The 18,744-nt window shown below is 41.5% G+C and overlaps 1 protein-coding gene across 1 annotated transcript in view; it reads right to left on the reverse strand.

The window, feature by feature from the left end:
• The window catches only part of DZIP1L (DAZ interacting zinc finger protein 1 like), a 59,986-nt gene that overhangs the window by 15,129 nt on the left and 26,113 nt on the right, over positions 1 to 18,744 (reverse strand). The window contains exons 6-9 of the mRNA XM_007947539.1: positions 14,760 to 14,822; positions 12,628 to 12,768; positions 6,790 to 6,820; positions 5,610 to 5,663 (exon numbers count right to left, since the gene is read on the reverse strand). Coding sequence (XP_007945730.1) covers positions 5,610 to 5,663; positions 6,790 to 6,820; positions 12,628 to 12,768; positions 14,760 to 14,822 — 289 coding nt within the window. The remainder of the gene's footprint in view (positions 1 to 5,609; positions 5,664 to 6,789; positions 6,821 to 12,627; positions 12,769 to 14,759; positions 14,823 to 18,744) is intronic.

Genomic DNA, 18,744 nt, shown 5'->3' on the forward strand with positions numbered 1-18,744 from the left:
GATAACATTGAGAAGCATGGAAGTTCCCAAACACTTGATTGTACTCATGAGGAACCTGTACCTTGACCAGGAGGCTGTCCTTCGAATGGAACAAGGGGACACCACATGGTTTAAAATCAAGAAGGGAATGTGTCAGGGTTGTATCCTTTCCCCACTTATTCATATATATATAAGGCAATGGAATGTATCATGGCTTGGGTAGGCACACCTTAGTTTTGAAAGTGACATCTTTGATTCTTAACAATTTAAAGAAGTCTTTTGCAGCAGATTTGGCCAGTGCAATATGATGTCTGATTTCTTGACTGCTGCTTCCATTGGTGTTGATGGTGGATCCAAATAAAATTAAATCCCTGACAACTTCAATCATGATGTTGTTTATTGGTCCAGTTGTGAGGATTTTCATTTTATGTTAAGATGTAATCCATACTGAAAACTGTAATATCTGATCTTCATCAGTAAGTACTCCAAGTCATCTTCACTTTCAGCAAGTAAGGTTGTGTCATCTTCATATTGCAGGTTGTTAATGAATCTTCCTCCAATCCTAATACCACATTCTTATTCATGTAGTCCAGCTCCTCAGATTATTTGCTCAGCATACAGACTGGTAAGTATGGTGAAAGGATACAACCCTGACACACGGCCTTCCTGAGTTTAAACTATGCAGAACAGGGAGATCTTGTTCTGTTCAAATGAAAACCTCTTGGTCTATGTACAGGTTCCTCGTGAGCACAATTAAGTGTCCTAGAATTCCCATTCTTCGCAGTGTTATCCATAATTTGTTATGCTCCACAGAGTCGGATGCTTTTGCACAGTCAATAAAACACAGATAACCATCTTTCTGATACTCTTTGCTTTCAGCCATGATCCATCTGACATCAGCAATGATATCCCCGAATCCAGCCTGAATTCCCAGAAGTTCCCTATAGATATACTACACCAACCATTTTTTAATTATCTTCTGCAAAATTTTACTTGCATGTAATATTAATGATATTGTTTCATAATTTCCACATTCTGTTGGATCACCTTTCTTTGGAATGGGCACAACTATTGATCTCTTCCAGTCAGTTGGCCAGATAGGTGTCTTCCAAATCTCTTGGCATAAATGAGTAAGCGCTTCCAGCACTGCATCCCTTTGTTGAAACATCTCAATAGGTATTCCATCAATTCCTTCCGTGGAGCTTTGACTTCTTCCTTCAATATCAATGGTTCTTGACGGTATGCTACCTCATGAAACAGCTGAACACTGACAAATTCTTTTTGGTACAATGACTCTATATATTCCTTCCATCTTCTTTTGATGCTTCCTGCACTTAATATTTTGCCCATAGAATTCTACAATATTGCATATTGAGGCTTGAGATTTTTCTTTAGTTCTTTCAGCTTCAGAAATGCCAAGCTTTTTTTTTTCCCCTTTTGGTTTTCTAACACCAAGTCTTTGCACATTTCATTATAATACTTTACCTTGTCTTCTCGAGCTCCCAGTTAAAATCTTTTGCTCAGTTATTTTATTTCATCATTTCTTCCATTCGCTTTAGTTACTCTGCATTCAGTGGCAAGTTTCAAAGCCTCTTCTGACATCCATTTTTGTCTTTTCTTCCTTTCCTATCTTTTTAATGACCTTTTGCTTTATTCATGTATGATGTTTCTGATGTCATCCCACATCCTTCATTAGTCATTTGTGTTCCAATGCATCATATCTATTCTTCAGATGGTCTCTAAATTCAGGTGAGCTATAATCAAGGTCATATTTTGGCTTTCGTGCACTTGTTTTAATTTTATTCAGCTTCAACTTCAACTTGCATTTGAGCAATTGATGGTCTGTTCCACATTCAGCTTCTTGCCTTGTTTTGATTAAAGATACTGAGCTTCCCTATCACCTCTTTCCACAGATATAGTCTATCTGATTCCTGTGTATTCCATCTGGTGAGGTAGAAGTGTATAGGCACCATTTATGTTGTTGAAAAAAGTCATTTGCATGAGTAAGTCATTAGTCTTACAAAATTCTATCATGCAATCTCCAGCATCATTTCTACCACCAAAGACATATTTTCCCACTACTGATGCTTCTTCTGTTTCCAACTTTTGCATTCCAATCACAAATCAATCTCTTTTCTTTGCATGTTTGGTCAATTTCAGAGTGCAGAAGTTGGTAAAAATCTTCAGTTGCTTCATCTTTGGCTTTAGTGGTTGGTGAGTAAATTTGAATAGTAGCATTAACTGGTCTTCTTATAGGCATATGGGTAGTATCCTATCACTGACAGCATTATACTTCAGGATAGATTTTGAAATATTCTTTTTGATGATGAATGCAATGCCATTCTTCTTCATCAATCCTGGCATACTAGACCATATGACCGTCTGATTCAAAATGGCCAAAACCAGTCCATTTCAGCTCACTAATGCCCAGGATATTGACCTTTATATGTTACATTTCATTTCTGACAACTTCCAATTTTCCTAAGTTCATACTTCATACATCCCACATTCCAATTATTAAGAGATGTTTGCGGCTATTTGTTCCCATTTTGAGTCAAGCCGTATCAGCAAATGAAGGCCCCAAAAGCTTTACTCCATCCATGTTATTAAGGCTGACTCCACTTTGAGGAGGCAGCTCTTCCTCAGTCATATCTTATGTGCCGTTTTGTGGTAGTTAAGGTTATGTGTCAACTTGGCTAGGTCTGATTTTGAGTAACTGGGCAACTGGATGTAGTATTCCCCATGATGAGACTAGTAATCAACTCCATGGCACAATCTATTGTGAGCAGGCTTAGGGATGTGGTCAGCTCCCAGTACGTAAGGAGAAGCTTTAGGAATGATCTGTAGCTTATGGCATGCTTGAATCTTCCATATAGCTGAGTCATCGTTCAGCAACCTGCCATGTTGTCTGCCAATCTTGGGACTCTTAATGGACTTGAATCAATGGCCTGTGGTTTGGTAATCTCAGGACTGTGCCTTTTTACTTGTCCACTTTGGGTCTGTCAGCCTCTGCAACCAGCAGCTGCCTGAGTGAAGAAAGCCTCCAGCTGCAATGGTCTGATAGCAAAAGGCAGAGCTGAAGCCCAAGACCAAGGGGCTTTCACTCAGCCCCTAGAGCCTGGCACTTTGAACTCAGACTTCTAGCCTCCAAAAACATAAGAGAATGAATTCCTATTTGTTAAAAGTCACCCATTTGTGATATTTTCTATTAGAGCGCTATGAAGTAACCAAAACACCTTCCAACCTGAGGGGTTCATTTTCTGGCACTATATCAGACAACGTTTCATGACTATTCATAAAAGTTTCCAGTAATATATAAGACAGTGTTTCACTGCTATTCATAAGGTTTTCAGTGGCCAATTTTTTCAGAAATAGATGTCCTTCCTTCTTCCTAGTCTGTCTTAGTCTGGAAGCTCCACTGAAACCTGTCCACCATGGGTGACCCTACTGGTATTTGAAATACAAGTGGCATAGCCTCTAGCCTCACAGCATGCAAGCCACCACAGTACAACAAACTGACAGACGAGTGGTGGCATCTGTGAATAGTTATACTAAAAGCCACTGAATTGTACATGTAAAATGGATGAATTAAACCATATATGAATTATAGCTCAATAAAGATCATGAAAATGGTACAAAACTGGGCAACATCTCATTCTACTCCTACTCCTTACATATCAACTATCTCATCATCCAATATTTCACATTTACAAAATAGTAGAACATCTACTACCCAACTATTTTACACATTAACAACACACATCTGGCAGTAATGAATACCAAGGCACAAGACAAGAATAATGCTGGCTGTGATGGTTAAGGTTATGTGTCAACTAGTCTGGGCCATGATTCTTAGTGGTTTAACAGTTATGTAATGATGTAGTTATCCTCCATTTTCACATAACAGCCTAGTCTGTGGAACCTAACCGTAAGTGAGGACTGGGTGTATTTACATAAGGTTGGGATGAGTCAGAGCTGACTGGATTACAACAAACAATAACAACAAGGTAGATTTAAGAAAATAATGGGAAGTGAGAAGATGGAGACAGCAATGACAGACAATATTTTGAGGAGTTTTGCTATGGAATGGTAGCTAATAGGAAAATGGAAGCAAGCATTCTGAATGCTGGGGAAAGAGAGAGGAGGAGACTGGTTAAATTAATTTTTGTTTATCCATCCAATTAAAAACAAATTAGAACATGGCAAAGCCTTGGGGAAAAAAGTAAATTGAAGCAGCTCTATATAAAAGAACATAAAATTATTTCCCAGATACGTTGTTAAGAAAATAAGTACCTATACACCAATAGGGGGCTCTGGTGGTGCAGCACCTAAGGCATTTGACTGCTAACCAGAAGGCTGGTGGTTCCAACCCACCAGCCACTACTTGGAAGGAAGTCTGAGCAATCTAAGTCCATAGAGACACCACTTTGGAAACCCAAGGAGGGGTCGTTATGAGTCCAATCAACTTGACGGCAGTGAGTTGATTTTTTGTTTTCTTTTGTTTTTATACACCAGTATGTATAGAGTGTACCCGTTTTGGAAAAAGGAAAACAATGTGCTCCATTTGGACCAAGCATCTCTGGAAAGACTCATGAGAAACCATTAACAGTGGAACCACTAGAGAGGAAACTGGATAGCAGAGCAGGAAGGAGAGCTACTTCTCACTGTACACACTTCTATACTATTTAAATTTTTTACCAAGTGCATAGATTACCTTCTCAAAATATAAACAAAATTATAGAAAAAAATACCCCATTATTAACTCTTTGGTAACATTAAAAAAAACCCTCCTAGATGTATCTGTTGGCCAACTGGAATCGTCATGTAACAGCCTCACAGAAGCAGCAGGCACCAGTCAGCAGCTTGGCCTGTGAGCACTTGCTCAACTGTCCATGGGAGTTTCTTCTCCCTGACTGTCCTGGGAGCACCAAGTGGTCAGGGACCATGTCTATTTTTTTTCACTGCTCTTTATATTCCCTTTCAACAACTGAGAGCTCTATAAATCAGAATCAGTCACTCAGTGGGATATATATATATTTTTTTTTAACACACACATTTACATATATACATATACATATATATTATATTTATATATAATATACATGTACCTATATATATGTTGTTGTTGTTGTTGTTATGTGCATACACACACACACACACACACACACAGGTACCTAGTGCCCCAGAGAGTACATTAATTAAGCCCTGTGAGATCTGTCTGAAACACACCCACCACAGAGACAAATATAGCAAAAGACCATTTTTAAGCCAACACAGTGACCTCTTTTCCACTGCTCTGGATAGCACCAGGTGAGAGGCAGTGCAAAGGTGTGAATCAGATGCTGCTCTGAATCCTGGCTTCCCCACTTATTAGCTATGTAACTCTGGACAAGATCCTGAACCTCTCTGAGCCAGGGTTTCCCCACCAGTGAACCAGCAGGTTGCATGTAAGTACCCACATGTAAAATACCTGGCACATATCAGGTGCTTAAGAAGTATTTATTTCATGTCCTTAGTTCCCTCCATATCCACTTCAGGTGTCCAGATAAAGTAGAGACAAACTAAACAATGAAGAAGACAGCACATCTGTTTTCTGCATTGGAGATGCAGGTAAGAAAAAGAGGGCCCACCTTCCTCAGGCGAGTCTTCCTCTGTGTCTGCCGGCTTTGGCCCCTGATGAGTCCCTGGGGAGAGAAGAGACAGTTAATGGTTCCGGTACACTAGACCCTCATCCCCAACTTAAAGAAAAGTGTGGTACAGGATACACTAGGTGAATGCCAGCCAGAAAAAGCAAAGTCAGTTTATCTTTACTGGAGAAGCAGGACAGAGCAGTGGCCATAACCATGGACCCTGAAGGCAGAGACCAGAGCTCACATTCCAGCTCTGCTCCCCAAAAGCTGAGCATGAGATGGCAATTCCTTGAACCTCTCTAAGCCTCAGTTTCCACTCCTAGAAAAAGAAGACACTAATGTCCAGCCCACACCGAATCCTGGGGACAATGTAATTAGACAATGAATGGAAGCACTCAGCAAAACTTTTACTAGTGCTACCATTCCGGCTCCAGTGCTCAGAAAGTTGGGGCCACAGGAATAGTGCCTCCCAGAACTGATTGCAAGACTAGGCAATGAATGTCTAGCTCCATGGCAGGGGATGGGAGAAACAAATGGGTTTGCCAGAAAAGGCAGAAAGGTCAGGAAAGAGGAGTTAGGGGTAGAGTATGGAGTATGGGGTTTTATAAGACCAGGGTCTTCCAAGCAGACACAGCACACTGCAGGTTACTGTGAACCGTTAGATTCCAGGCCCTATAGTCTGTTCCCCTTCCACCACCACCACTCTGCCCTAGCACAGCAGAATACTCAAAAGGAGGAAAGCACACATGACAAACCGGTCACATCCACATGGATGGGGTCAATTTGCTACACACTGGGAATAAGACAAAGGTTGTGGCCCACTCCGAGCCCTGAGCCATAGGCAAGGCATGGTGAATTAGAAAGAGCCTGCTCCATCAATCACCACCCCCAAATCCTCACCCCTCTCCATCATCTCCACCACCCTACAAAGAAGAGCAGGCTGGGCAAGAAACCCAGCTGGCTCTACAGAAAGCCTTCAGTGTAAATGCCAGCCTGGGCCCTGTCTGTCCCAGAAGTTAACGTTTTCTTTCCCTCCCTCATCCCAACTAGGGAACCAGTCACCAGTCTCAGAGGCTGCTGTCACCAATCCTCAACCTATACATTCATTGGTGAGGGAAAAGAAGGAGGAAGGAGCCCAAGGTAACAACCAAGGTTGTTGTAACTCCCCATACAGACTTACCCTCTGCCTTCCTGAGGGACAAGGTCTGGATCTGTAAAGAGATGGAACAGAGCAGGTTAGAGGCAGCAGGGAATACTGTCAGAACTCCACTCTGTGATGAAGGGACAGCCAGTTTCCATGCCACGCACTGGGAACCAGAGGAGCTCCAGGTGCACCACCAAAGACGTCCACCCATCTCCTGCTGGCCACATGTGAGAAGGAGTGACATCAGGGCTAAACATCACCAATCAGGAGGCATCATGCTCCATTTTCCCCCAGGTAGGGAGAAAGAATTCCCCTCTTCAGAGAGAGATTGTGGCTTGCAGGGTAAGACCCCCATGCTTCCTGGCACACAGTGAGTACCACTGATATAATTAATGGAAAACCACCAGGGCAAGGTAGAGGCTCCCCTCTTTCTCAGCTGAGTGCTCCCCTAGAAGGGCAAATAGTGACCTCTGTTAGGAGGCCTGATGTGGATATTTACTGAATTGTTGCTCAATCTGCCTTTTCCAGGAATTGCCTCTTCCTTCATATTCCCACATGGTTGCCAATGAGGAAGCCACACTGAACATGACCTCACACCACAGCCACAGCTGACTGTCCAGATTTGGGCCAAGAATTCAGGACTAGTAACACTGAAAGTCACCAGCTGTCAGCAGCCAAGTGTTGTTCTTTCTGCTTTTTTTTTTTAATGCATTTTATTGAAATATAATTTATGTACAGTGAAATACACAAAACTAAAGTCACGTGGGTCATTTTTTATTTATTTTTTTTTTTGGCAGTGTTCCCTGCCCTCCCCTCCCACCCCTGGCAACCAACAAAGAAAGTTTCCCTCCATATATAAACCTCTCCTTGACCCTCCACAACAATGAACTAATACTACAATTGTCCTTCTGTGACTGACTTATTTCACTCAGCATAATGTCCTCCAAGTTCATCCATATTATGTGGTGTTTTGCAAACTCTACATTATTCCTTAGTGCTGCATAGCATTCCATGATGTGTATGTACCATAGTTTGGTCATCCACTCTTCCACTGATTGGCACGTAGGTTGTTTCCATCTTTTAGCTATTGTAAATAGTGCTGCGATGAACATGAGTGTGCATATATCTGTTCCTGTCCTGGGTCTCACCTCTCTAGGATATATACCTAGTAATGGGATTGCTGGGTCAAATGGTGTCTCCAATTCCAGCTTTCTCAGGAATCACCATATTGCTTTCCACAGTGGTTGTATCACTTCACAGTCCCACCAGCAGTATATGAGAGTCCCAGTCTCTCCACATCCCCGCCAGCATTTATTTTCTGTCTCACTGAACCTTGCCACCAGTGCTGGGGTGAGATGGTATCTCATTGTTGTTTTGATTTGTATCTCTCTGATGGTCAATGATTGTGAGCATATCTTCATGTATCAGCTGGCCACCTGAATATCCTCCTTAGTGAAGTGTCTATTCATGTCTTCTACCCATTTTTCAAGTGGATTGTTAATTCCTTTGGCGTTGAGGCGTTGGAGTTTTCTATAAATCTAACAGATAAGTCTCTTGCCAGATATGTAATTATCGGCAAATATGAATTTGTTGCTGTCATTTTTGGTATGTGCTTTTTTGTGGTGTCGATTTCTTTGTTCCATATAATTTTCTATGCTGAGCTTATTTTGTTTATGAATTGTGTTATCACTTCCTTCATTGTTATTGTTTTAATATTTGCTAAATATTTGTGCTGGTCCTCTTTTTTATTTTGATGTGAAGGTTTATCATTTTTCTTTGAAGTTACCCTGTGATTTATAGTTTTCTTCCCAAGTTTAGAACAGTCCTTGTATCTCATAGTTGTCTTGACTTCCCTACCATCTAGAAGTTCTGTAAGAACAGTTTTTTCCCTCTTTTTGGTTTGTAGTTGTCCTCATTTACCAATTGATGTCTCTGGTTCTCTGCTTACAAGCTTGTAGGCTTACTTACTTTGGATACTTCCATAGTGGGGTTGGTTTCTGGGTTAATCATGTGTGTTAATGGTCAGTTGTTGGCTGTTGTTGCTTCTCTGTCCAAAGGGCTCCCTTTAGCATCTCTTATAAGCTTGGTCCTGGTTTTAACAAATTCCCTTAATTTCTGCTTATCTGGAAATGTCCTAATTTCACCATCATATTTGAGGGACAGTTTTGCTGGGTACATAATTCTTGGATGGAAATTTTTCTCTTTCAGGGTTTTATATATACCATCTCATTGCTTCTCACCTGCACGGTTTCTGCCAAGAAATCTGAGCTTAGTCTTATTGGTTGCTACTTGTAGGTAACTTTTTGTTTTTCCCATGCTGCTGTCATGACTCTTTCTTTGCCTTTGATTTTGGTAAGTTTGATAATGATATGTCTTGGTGCTTTTCTTTTGGGGCCTATCCATTTTGGGGCTTGCTGGACTTCCTGAATGGATATATTCTCATCTTTCATCATACCAGGAAAATTCTCTTCCAACAAATCTTTGACAATTTTCTCTGTGGTTTCATTTGTCTCTTCCTGTTCTGGAATTCCAATGACACGTATGTTATTACTTTTGATGGTATCCCACATGAACCTTAGGCTTTCTTTGTTTTGTTTTGATCTTTTTTCTGATTTATCCCTTTCCAAAGAAATGTTCAGGTATTTGCCTTCAATCTCACTAATTCTGTCTTCCATTGATTCAATTCTGCTCCTTTGCCCATTCAATGTCTTACCTATTTCTGAAAATTTTGTATTAATCTTCTGGATTTCTCTGTGTAGATTTTGTATCATTTCTAATTTTTTCATTTATTTTGTCATTTTGTTCTTATATTGCCTTTCAAAATTGTTGTAGGGTTTTCTCTGTGTTTTCCTCAATTTTGTCAGTGTTTTCCTTGATCTGTCTCTCAACTCATTGAAGATACCTAAATATAATTCTTTTGAATTCCTTATCAGGGAGTTATAGTTCTGCATCTTCCTCAGGGATGTGTTTTGGGTCTGTATCTTGGTCCCTTATTTCTTCTGCTTTATCTTGCTTGAGTGGACTGTGATGCGCTATTGTCTTCAAGGCATTGTAAGTGTTTGTGTTTATATTTAATTGATGATTCTATGTTGGAGTGATGTGCCCACGATTTTTATTTTCTTTGTTTTGTTTGTATGTTATCTACGCAAGAAGGGTACTGTGCTGTGCTCCTCTATTCACTAGTTGATAGCACTTATACACTCACCACCTGTCTCCTTTCCTGTTGTCAGCTTCTTGTATGTCCCTGCTGACATTGGCAAACAGAGCCTATTCTTAGGTCCCTGGAATCCAAATGAGAATGCTATGACTTTAAAATCCAAAACAGCTGCCACCTGTAAACATTCAAAATGGCCGTGCCCTCAGTCACTTTAAATATCCAAAATGGCTGCCACATGTAAACAATCAAAATGTGCTGCGCCCTCTGGACAGCAGGAAAGTCAACTGGTCAGGTTGTCTCTCTCCTTGCTGTTTCCCTTCCTAGTCATCAGCCACCAGCACAGTCATCCCTGCAGCCCTTGGTGACCAGGGCTGATCTTTAGGTCAATTCTCAGGTCCCAGCACCACTTGGAAATATTCAGCCTGCTGGTCCCATCAGAGTAGCTAACAGTCCGCAGCTCTGACCATCTCTTACTCACTGTTTTCGTTCAGGTTTTTCCACTAGTTGGTGCCTAATCCACTTCTCTATAGTTCCTTTCAAAGATCAGGGCTCTAGGATTATCTTCTGTATCTCTGTCAATTGGTTTTTCTTTTCTTTGTTGAAGAGAGTCTGTGTCACTTGTCTGCCTATTCCTCCATCTTACCGGAAGTGTCTTTTTGCTTTTGTTTTGAGGTTTGTTGTCTGTTTTGTCACATGGAACAAATAAGAAGAGGAAGTGAATCTTTAGAGTAAAAGGGAGAGAAAAGGGGAAAAAAAAAAAAAAAGGAAACACCTATAGAGAAAGGAACAGAGACAAACAGCAAAGCAAAGTCCTGACCAATTCATGTCTCTGGTTCCAGTTTATTCCAAGACTCACCTGTTCCCCTGCCTTGATCTCTATGGGACACCCTGTGTGTGCATCCTTACGACTAATTCCTTCTTATGTTTAAGCATGAATTGCCTTTTGTTACTTACTGTGTTACATACAGAAGTATGACTGGTCCAACATCCACTCCAAACTGTTTCCTCTCTTGCCTACCTCTACTCTAAACCAAAACCAAACCAAACTCACTGCCGTCAAATTGGATCTGACTCATAGCAACCCCTCCTTCGGTTTCCGAGGCAGTATCACTATGGAAGTAGATTGTCCAGTCTTGCTTCCAAGGAGTGGCTGGTGGGTTTGAACTCCCAGCTTTTTGGTTAGCAATCAAATATTTTAGGCACTAGGCTACCACAGCTCCTACTCTAGAAACCATAAAACTAATTATTCACTGTCTCAGCTTTCCTTGCAGCTAAAGTTGTCCATGTGACACAGTTTTAACCCATAAGATATAAACTAAAGTCCTGTGAAGGGGCCTTTTCATCATCTTCTTCCATCAAATATGGTTGTGATGCTTGGTGCTATGATAGCCATCTTACAATTATGAGAAGTAAAGCAGGGAAACAAAGGTTAACACACCAAAACTGGTGAAAAAGAAAACCAGAGACGGGATTCCTAGTAGTATAATTATGCAGCTAAACCATGGCCAGGACCTATCCATTTCTCTTGGTGTTATGATAAAAACTAACCCCTGGTAACCTCTTCTGTTAATTTAGTCAATGGGTTCCTAATGGAAATAAGTGCAAACAAGAGTCCTGATAACATAGGAGGTTGGACCTGAGGGGGCCACAATAGGGAAGAGCTAAAAGTATGTTGGGAAAACAATGAAAAGAAAATCATCAAAGGAGTAGGTTAGATATGTTGACTGGGTGACATGTGGCTGGGAGAGCAGAAAAGCCAGGGGAGCAGGCACAGGAAGAGCAGGCTAGACAATGACAGTAGGTGCTCAGTCCAGGTAAATTGTGTGGAGATGGGTCTGTCAGGTGGGTGGTGTCAGACCACACAAGGATCTGAAGCCACAAGAGGGTTCCAAACAGGGAAAGATGCAACTTCCGCATAGACCTAGAGCTGAGGAGGGGAAGCTGAGCCTGAGCTGGGCAGAGAATTATCAGCAATATATGGTAAGAGTCACAGGGACTAGTTTCAGGAGGGGGCTACTTAGTGAGTAAGTGTCTTGTCATCACACTGACTTATCTGAAAATCTCATCAGAGGCTATTAATTTATGAAAAAAAAGTTTTGGTTAAGAAATTATGCATGAAAACACAGTATAAGGAGCACAGGCTTTGCAGTCAACCTGCCTGGGTAAGGTTGAATCTCACCCTGTCACTTACAGCGTGCCCTGTGTGAACTTCAGCAAGGCTCTTGAATTCCCAAGCCTCGGTTTTATCTAATGAAGATGGGAGGAGGTGAGCCCTACCTCAAAGCGCTATAAATCAAAAATCCAAACTCACTGCCATCAAGTCAGTTCCAATTCACAGTGACCCCTCCTTGGGTTTCCAAGGCAGTATCACTACAGAAGAAGATTGCCCAGTCTTCTTTCCGGGGAGTGGCTGGTGGGTTTGAACCACTAACCTTCTGGTTAGCAGTCGCCTTAGGCACTATGCTACCAGAGCTCCTTAAAGGGCTGTAGTGAGGCTTAATGAGGTAATAAGTACCAACTGAATACTGGGTGTTTAATACAATCTCTAATGTTCAAGTCAACCGATCTTCTAGCAATCTCTAAGGAAGATAGGCACATTTTCAGTCTGGAAGAAGGCAGGCTGCTAGTGTCCATAACCCCAGAAGAATCCAAGATGACTCTCTCAGGAAAGAGGCCAAGGGGTACCAGGGCTTGGCGAGGAGGAGGGATTGACCTACCATCTTCTCTTGGGAGGCGATGAGCCTGGCCTGCTCCTGGAGCTGGGTGTGGAGGGCATTGATCTGGCGCTGGGACTCGGCAGCTGCTTTCCTCTGATCCTGGGACAGGGAGGCCTGAAGCCTCTCGTTCTCCTCCTGCAGCTGGTGGGCACAGGATAGTTGTCAGTCAGATGTCTGCAGGGCCCTCTCAGTGCCTTGCATCTGCAGGCCCTGCACCTGTAGTTAAGTGCTGTCAGAGTTTTACCTGAAGAAGGGTAGCAGATTTCTAGACCTAGGCGACTGACTTTCTAACAAAACTACCTTCTAGTCTTTGGGTATTTTGAACTGTGCCTTAAGACAAGTCAAAACTGAATACAGGCCCCTAAGACAGAGCAGAAAGACCTCTGTCAGGCGTGACCACCCTCTGAGAGGCAGTCAGGTACGTTGAGATCATTAAAAAATCATCCAGTAGATGTTGTTAGGTAAAAAGAAGAGGTGAAGAAAATGTGCTAATGTGCTACCTCTGGTGTAAGAATAGAGAGAAAATGAGACTATTTGTATTTGCCTAGAAGAATACTTAAGAAAACAGTGAAAGTGGTCACCTATGGTTAGGAGCTCTGGTGGCATAGTGCCTAAGGCATTTTTTTACTGCTAACCAGAAGGCTGGCGGTTCAAACCCACCAGCCACTCCTCGGAAGGAAGTTTGAGCAATCTACTTCTGTAGTGATACCACCTCGGCAACCCAAGGAGGGGTCGCTATGAGTTGCTTCTGACTCCACGGCAGTAAGTTTGGTTTCATTTATGGGGTGAGTGTTGGGTATAGGTCAACAGGAACAGTGAAACCTTTCTCAGTATACCTTTTTATATTTCTTCTCCTTTTGGAACCACATGAATGTATCTCCTATTTTAATTTTGAACAAAATACAATTCTCAGATGGAATTGGTGGGACTCTTCAGACTGGAATGGGAGTAGCTACCATAAGCTAGACTCTGGTCTAAGCATTTTTATCTTCTTAGCTTCCTGCAGGCAGAACCTGGCCCTCTTGTTGGCCAACTCCCTCCTCGACTTGCCTCCTCCTCTGGAGCATTTTTATAGAAGCTGTTTTCTCTGATCTGAGCTCTGCTTCTCCCTGTTCAATGGGCTCCATACCTAAGTCCTTCCATTTGTGTTCCCCCTGAATTCACTGAGGTCCACAGGTGTGATGGTCATGTGTTTGTGTGGCAACTTGGCTAGGCCTGGTTGAGTGGCTGGGCAGCTGGTGGTAGTTATTCCCCATGATGAGACTGGCAATCAACTCCATGGTGGGATCTACGACAAACAGCTGAGTAGCTGCTTTGGGTATATGGTCTGCTTCCCATATATAAGAAGCAGCTTTGGGAATGGTCTCAAGCTTATGGCACCTAGAACCCTGCACGTAGCTGTGTCGTTGTTCAGCAGGCTGCCATGCTCTGCTGACCTTGGGACTTTCAATGGACTTGAATTAATGGCCTGTCATGTGGTTTGGTAATACCAGGACTGTGCCTTTTTACTTGTCAATCTTGGGCTTGGCAGCCTCAGCAGCCAACAGCTGTCTGAATGAAGAAAAGCCTCTAGCTTCAGTGGGCCGGGAGCTGGAGGCAGAGCTGAAGCCCAAGGCTGAGGGGCTTTCACCCAGCCCCTAGAGCCTGGCACTTTGAACTTGGACTTAAAGCCTCCAAACTGTAAGAGAATAAACTCCTGTTTGTTTAAGCCATCCCTTTTGTAGTAGATTCCTGTCAGAGTGGCACTAGGTAACCAGAACAACAGGTATCTGCTTCTCTCTTGGGTGAGATTTCAAAGAAGGGTCCAAACTGAAAATAACCAGGCCATTCATCTCAGGCCTATAGAACAACCCTGCCTGGAGGGCCTGAAATGGCCAGCGCAAAGAGGATCCCACCGAGGAAAAGATGTATTGGGTTCGGAAAAGAAGGCCTACAAGTCTTCAGTCCTGACCAGGGAAACTGCTGCCTGGGCAGTTGACCATTTCTAGGTATCACTGGGGGTCAGCAGCCAGGAACAATATTAGCAGTAAAATATCTGCCAGCCAGTTAGGGGGTGGGGCAGGTGAGAAGTACTGACTTATGAGAGGTGATCACAGAAACCAAGCTCTACCAGGCTACCCAACGAAAGCTACCTCCCTCTTCTGAGCCACGTGTGCTTCTTGCAGTTCCTTCATTTTTCTCTTCCATTCTGTTTTCTGAAAAAGATTAAAAGTTTATCAAATGGGATCTTCGGGATATTAAAACATTATAAAGCTACAGGAATTAAAAAGTGCCAACTTGTGATAAGGCAAACAAAGCAGTGGAAACAGAACAGAAAGCCCAGACAAACATGGGGTAAAAATACAAACTTAATCAGGGGGAGATGTGTTATTGAGTAATGGTATATTGGTTGGAACAAGTGGCTGGCTGGCAAAAATAAGAACTTAATGATTATTAAGAGCTTGGGTGGTGCAATGGTTAAAGCATTCGGCTGCTAACCAAAAGGTCAGCAGTTCAAACCCATCAGCCACTTTGCAGGAGAAAGATGAAGCAATCTGCTTCCACAAAGATTTGCAGCCTTGGAAACCCTGTGGGACAGTTCTACTCTGTCTTATAGGGGCACTATGAGTGGGAATTGACTCGATGGCAGTAGATTTTGTATGATCATAGCACATCTTAAACCAAAATAAATTCCAGGAGGGTCAAAGATTTCAACATTAAAAATACTGCACACCTATGTTCATTGAAGTGGTGTTCACAATAGTAATGGAATACTATACAGCCATCAAGGATAATGATGAGTTCACAAAACAACTTGTAACATGGATGAATCTGGAGGACACAATGCTGAGTGAAATAAGTCAATCACGAAAGGACAAATATTGTATGATCCTACTTTTATAAAAAGACAAAAATAGTTGTACACACAGAAATCAATGTTTTTGGTGGTTATCAGGGACGGGAAGGGGAGTGAGGGGAAATCACTCGCTAGACAGTGACACTTGTGACAGAAAAGGGGATATCAGATGTGGGTAAAGTGTGCATAACTTGACCAAGGTAAATAATGACACGAAGAAGTACACAAGAATAAGGGACGTTATTGGTAAATGCTGTAACATATGCAATTTTATAACGACAAATGGTAAAAAACCAAAAAATAGGTGAGTGGCTACATAAGCAGATATATATGCAGGTAATTGTATAGGAAGGTATATGTGTGAATAACAGGATGCTTGAATAGGTATATCTGTAGGCATATGTATATATGTGTTTGAGTGTGTTACACATATATACATATACACACACACACACACACACATATATATAAAATAAAGCACATAGGGGGCACAGCCACAGATACTTCCCAGGTATAAGCAAACATCTCACAGGAATGGTTTACTGCATTTTAAGGCTTTAGGACCATAGTCTTGTGGAACAACTAGGTCAACTGGCATAACACAGTCCATAAAGTTTATGTTCTATATCCTAATTTGGCGAGTAGCATCTGAGGTCTTAAAAGCTGTGAGTGGCCATTTGAGATACAACTATTAATCTCTACTCATTTGGAGTAAAAGAGAAAGAAGGAAACCAAAGACTCAAAGAAGAAACTAGTCTACAGGACTAATTGCTTGCATCAACCACAGCCTCATCTATCCTGAGACCAAAATTAAATGGTACCTGGCTACCACTACTGAACATTCTGATCAGGGACAAAATAGATGGTCCCAGATAGATTGGGAGAAAATTGTAGGAAAAAACACAAATTCTTTTAAAAAGCCCAGACTTACTGGACCAGTGAAGACTAGAGGAACCCTCAAGATTATTACCCTTAGTTACCCTTTAAATTTTAAACTGAAACCACTCCTGGAGGTCACATTTCAGCTAAATAACAGATTAGCTCATAAAATAAACAATATTACCTGTGATTACTGTTCTCCTTGGGGAAAAAAAAAAAGAAGAAGAAGAAGAAAGAAAGAAAGAAAGAAACTTCTGTATAAGGTTAAATGGTTACCATTTACCTTAAAGTAAAGATGAGAAGGTCAGGGGGTGCAGGGAAGCTAGATTAATGAGAATGAAACAACCATAATGGAAATAATGAGAATGTTGACACAGTATGGAAAACATAACCAATGTAACTGAACATAAGTATAGAAATTGTTAAATGGGCATAAATTTGCTATATAAATTTTCACCAAAAACACAATAAAATAGTTTTTAAAATAAAAATAATTTATCACAGAGGATATCAAGCTCAACTGGCACAACATAGTATATAATATTGTTCTGCATCTTACTTCAGTGAGAAGGCACTGGAGTCTTAAAAGCTTGCAAGTGGCCGCCTAAAATGCAACTATTTGTCTTTCCTCATCTGGAGCAAAGAAAACTGAAGAAAATCAAAGACACAAGGAAACAGTTAGTCTAAAGGACTAATGGACCATAAGAACATTAACCTCTACGACTCTGAGACCAGAACTAGATGGTGCCTGGCTACCAGTACCAACCCCTTGGAAAAGGATCAAAATTGGAGATCCTAGATAGAGTGGCAGAAAAAACATGAAACAAAACATAAAAAAGACTAGTTTTACTGGTCTGATAAAGAGTGGGGAAATCCCCAAGACTTTGGGCCCCAAGATACCCTTCAGTCCTGGAACTGAACTCACTCCTGTGGCTTAACTCTCAGCCAAGCAATACACAGCCCTAGGAGCTGAACAACTACACTAGGAAGATGTACTTCTTAGAACAATCAACCATGGAAGACCAGACAGACAGAAATTGCACAGGGAGAAAGGTGGGAAGGCAGGAACACACAGGCAAGAAAGATACAGGGAAAGGGTGACCATAGGAAGGAAAGGGGAATACTGTGGGGAATATAATCAGTGTCAAAAAACAAAATGTGTATGAACTGTTGAATGTAAAATGAATCTGCTTTGTAAAATTTCACCCAAATCATATTAAAAAGTTAAAAAAGAAAACTGAAGGAAACAGCCTAACAAGAACAACAAAGGGTTCATTCCATGTCTTATACAAACTCACAAATTGGTAAGGAAAGCACCATAAATAGAAAAATAGACCTAGTATGTGAACACAGTTCATAGATGAATGGTTTTTTTTAAATGTGAAACTTGTGAGACATCAAGTTATAAAAACATTTTACTGCTGACTGTCAGCGATTAGATATTAAGCTCTTTGTCTTCAAACCTGGACAGCAGATGCACAACATGGTTTACTGACTGTACCCATTGTCCTTCCTTGTCCTAAATTCATCAGTGAACAGACCATCAAATAAATGGACTGCAGAAAGATTGATATAGGGGTGGCTGTAACTACCTACTACAGGCTTGCAACAGCACACTGTGCACATCTCCTCCTAACTCCACATACAGTGACCTTATACTGGCAGCTTGAAATCATTGTTGGTGGAAATACTTATACCATGGAAATTGGCAAATGTCACACATCGGCGCTTCTTTTGTTCTGGAGAGTTGGTTGTTAAACACCGCTTGCAGTGTAGTAAATTACCTGATATAGCCACTGGTGTTTCAAACCCAGCGGGATGCACATGGTACACAGGTATCAGCCCAGCTTACAGACTGAGATAGACTAGGAAGAAGGAAGAGGCCATCCAATTCTCAAAGAATTGGCCAGGGAAAACCTTATGAATAGCAAAGAAACAATGTTTGATACATTATCACGCAACTTTATGAATAGTCCAGTTAGGTTAGAAGGCACTCAAAATAGGACTGGGAAAGAGCTGCAACATCTGAGTAAACCCAGCCTTACTCATATGGATAATGTTAAGCTTTCAAGACCTCCATTTGCTGATGTGGCACCACTCAAACTGAAGAGAAACAGCTGCAGACATCCATTAGTCATTGGAACATGGAATGTACAAAGTATGAATCTAGGAAAATTAGAAGTTGTCAAAAATGAAATGGAACACATAAAGATTGATATCCTTGGCATTAGTGGGCTGAAATGGACTGGTTTTGGCCATTTTGAATCAGACAACCATGTGATCTACTATGCCAGGAATGACAGTTTGAAGAGGAATGGCGTGGCATTCATCATCACAAAGGATGTTTCAAGATCTGTCCTGAAGTACAATGCTGTCAGAGATAGGATAATATCCATATGCCT

This window comes from Orycteropus afer, unplaced genomic scaffold (assembly GCF_000298275.1).
Source record: "Orycteropus afer afer isolate SDZICR_OR568_19922 unplaced genomic scaffold, OryAfe1.0 scaffold00188, whole genome shotgun sequence".
NCBI classification, from domain to species: Eukaryota; Metazoa; Chordata; class Mammalia; order Tubulidentata; family Orycteropodidae; genus Orycteropus; species Orycteropus afer.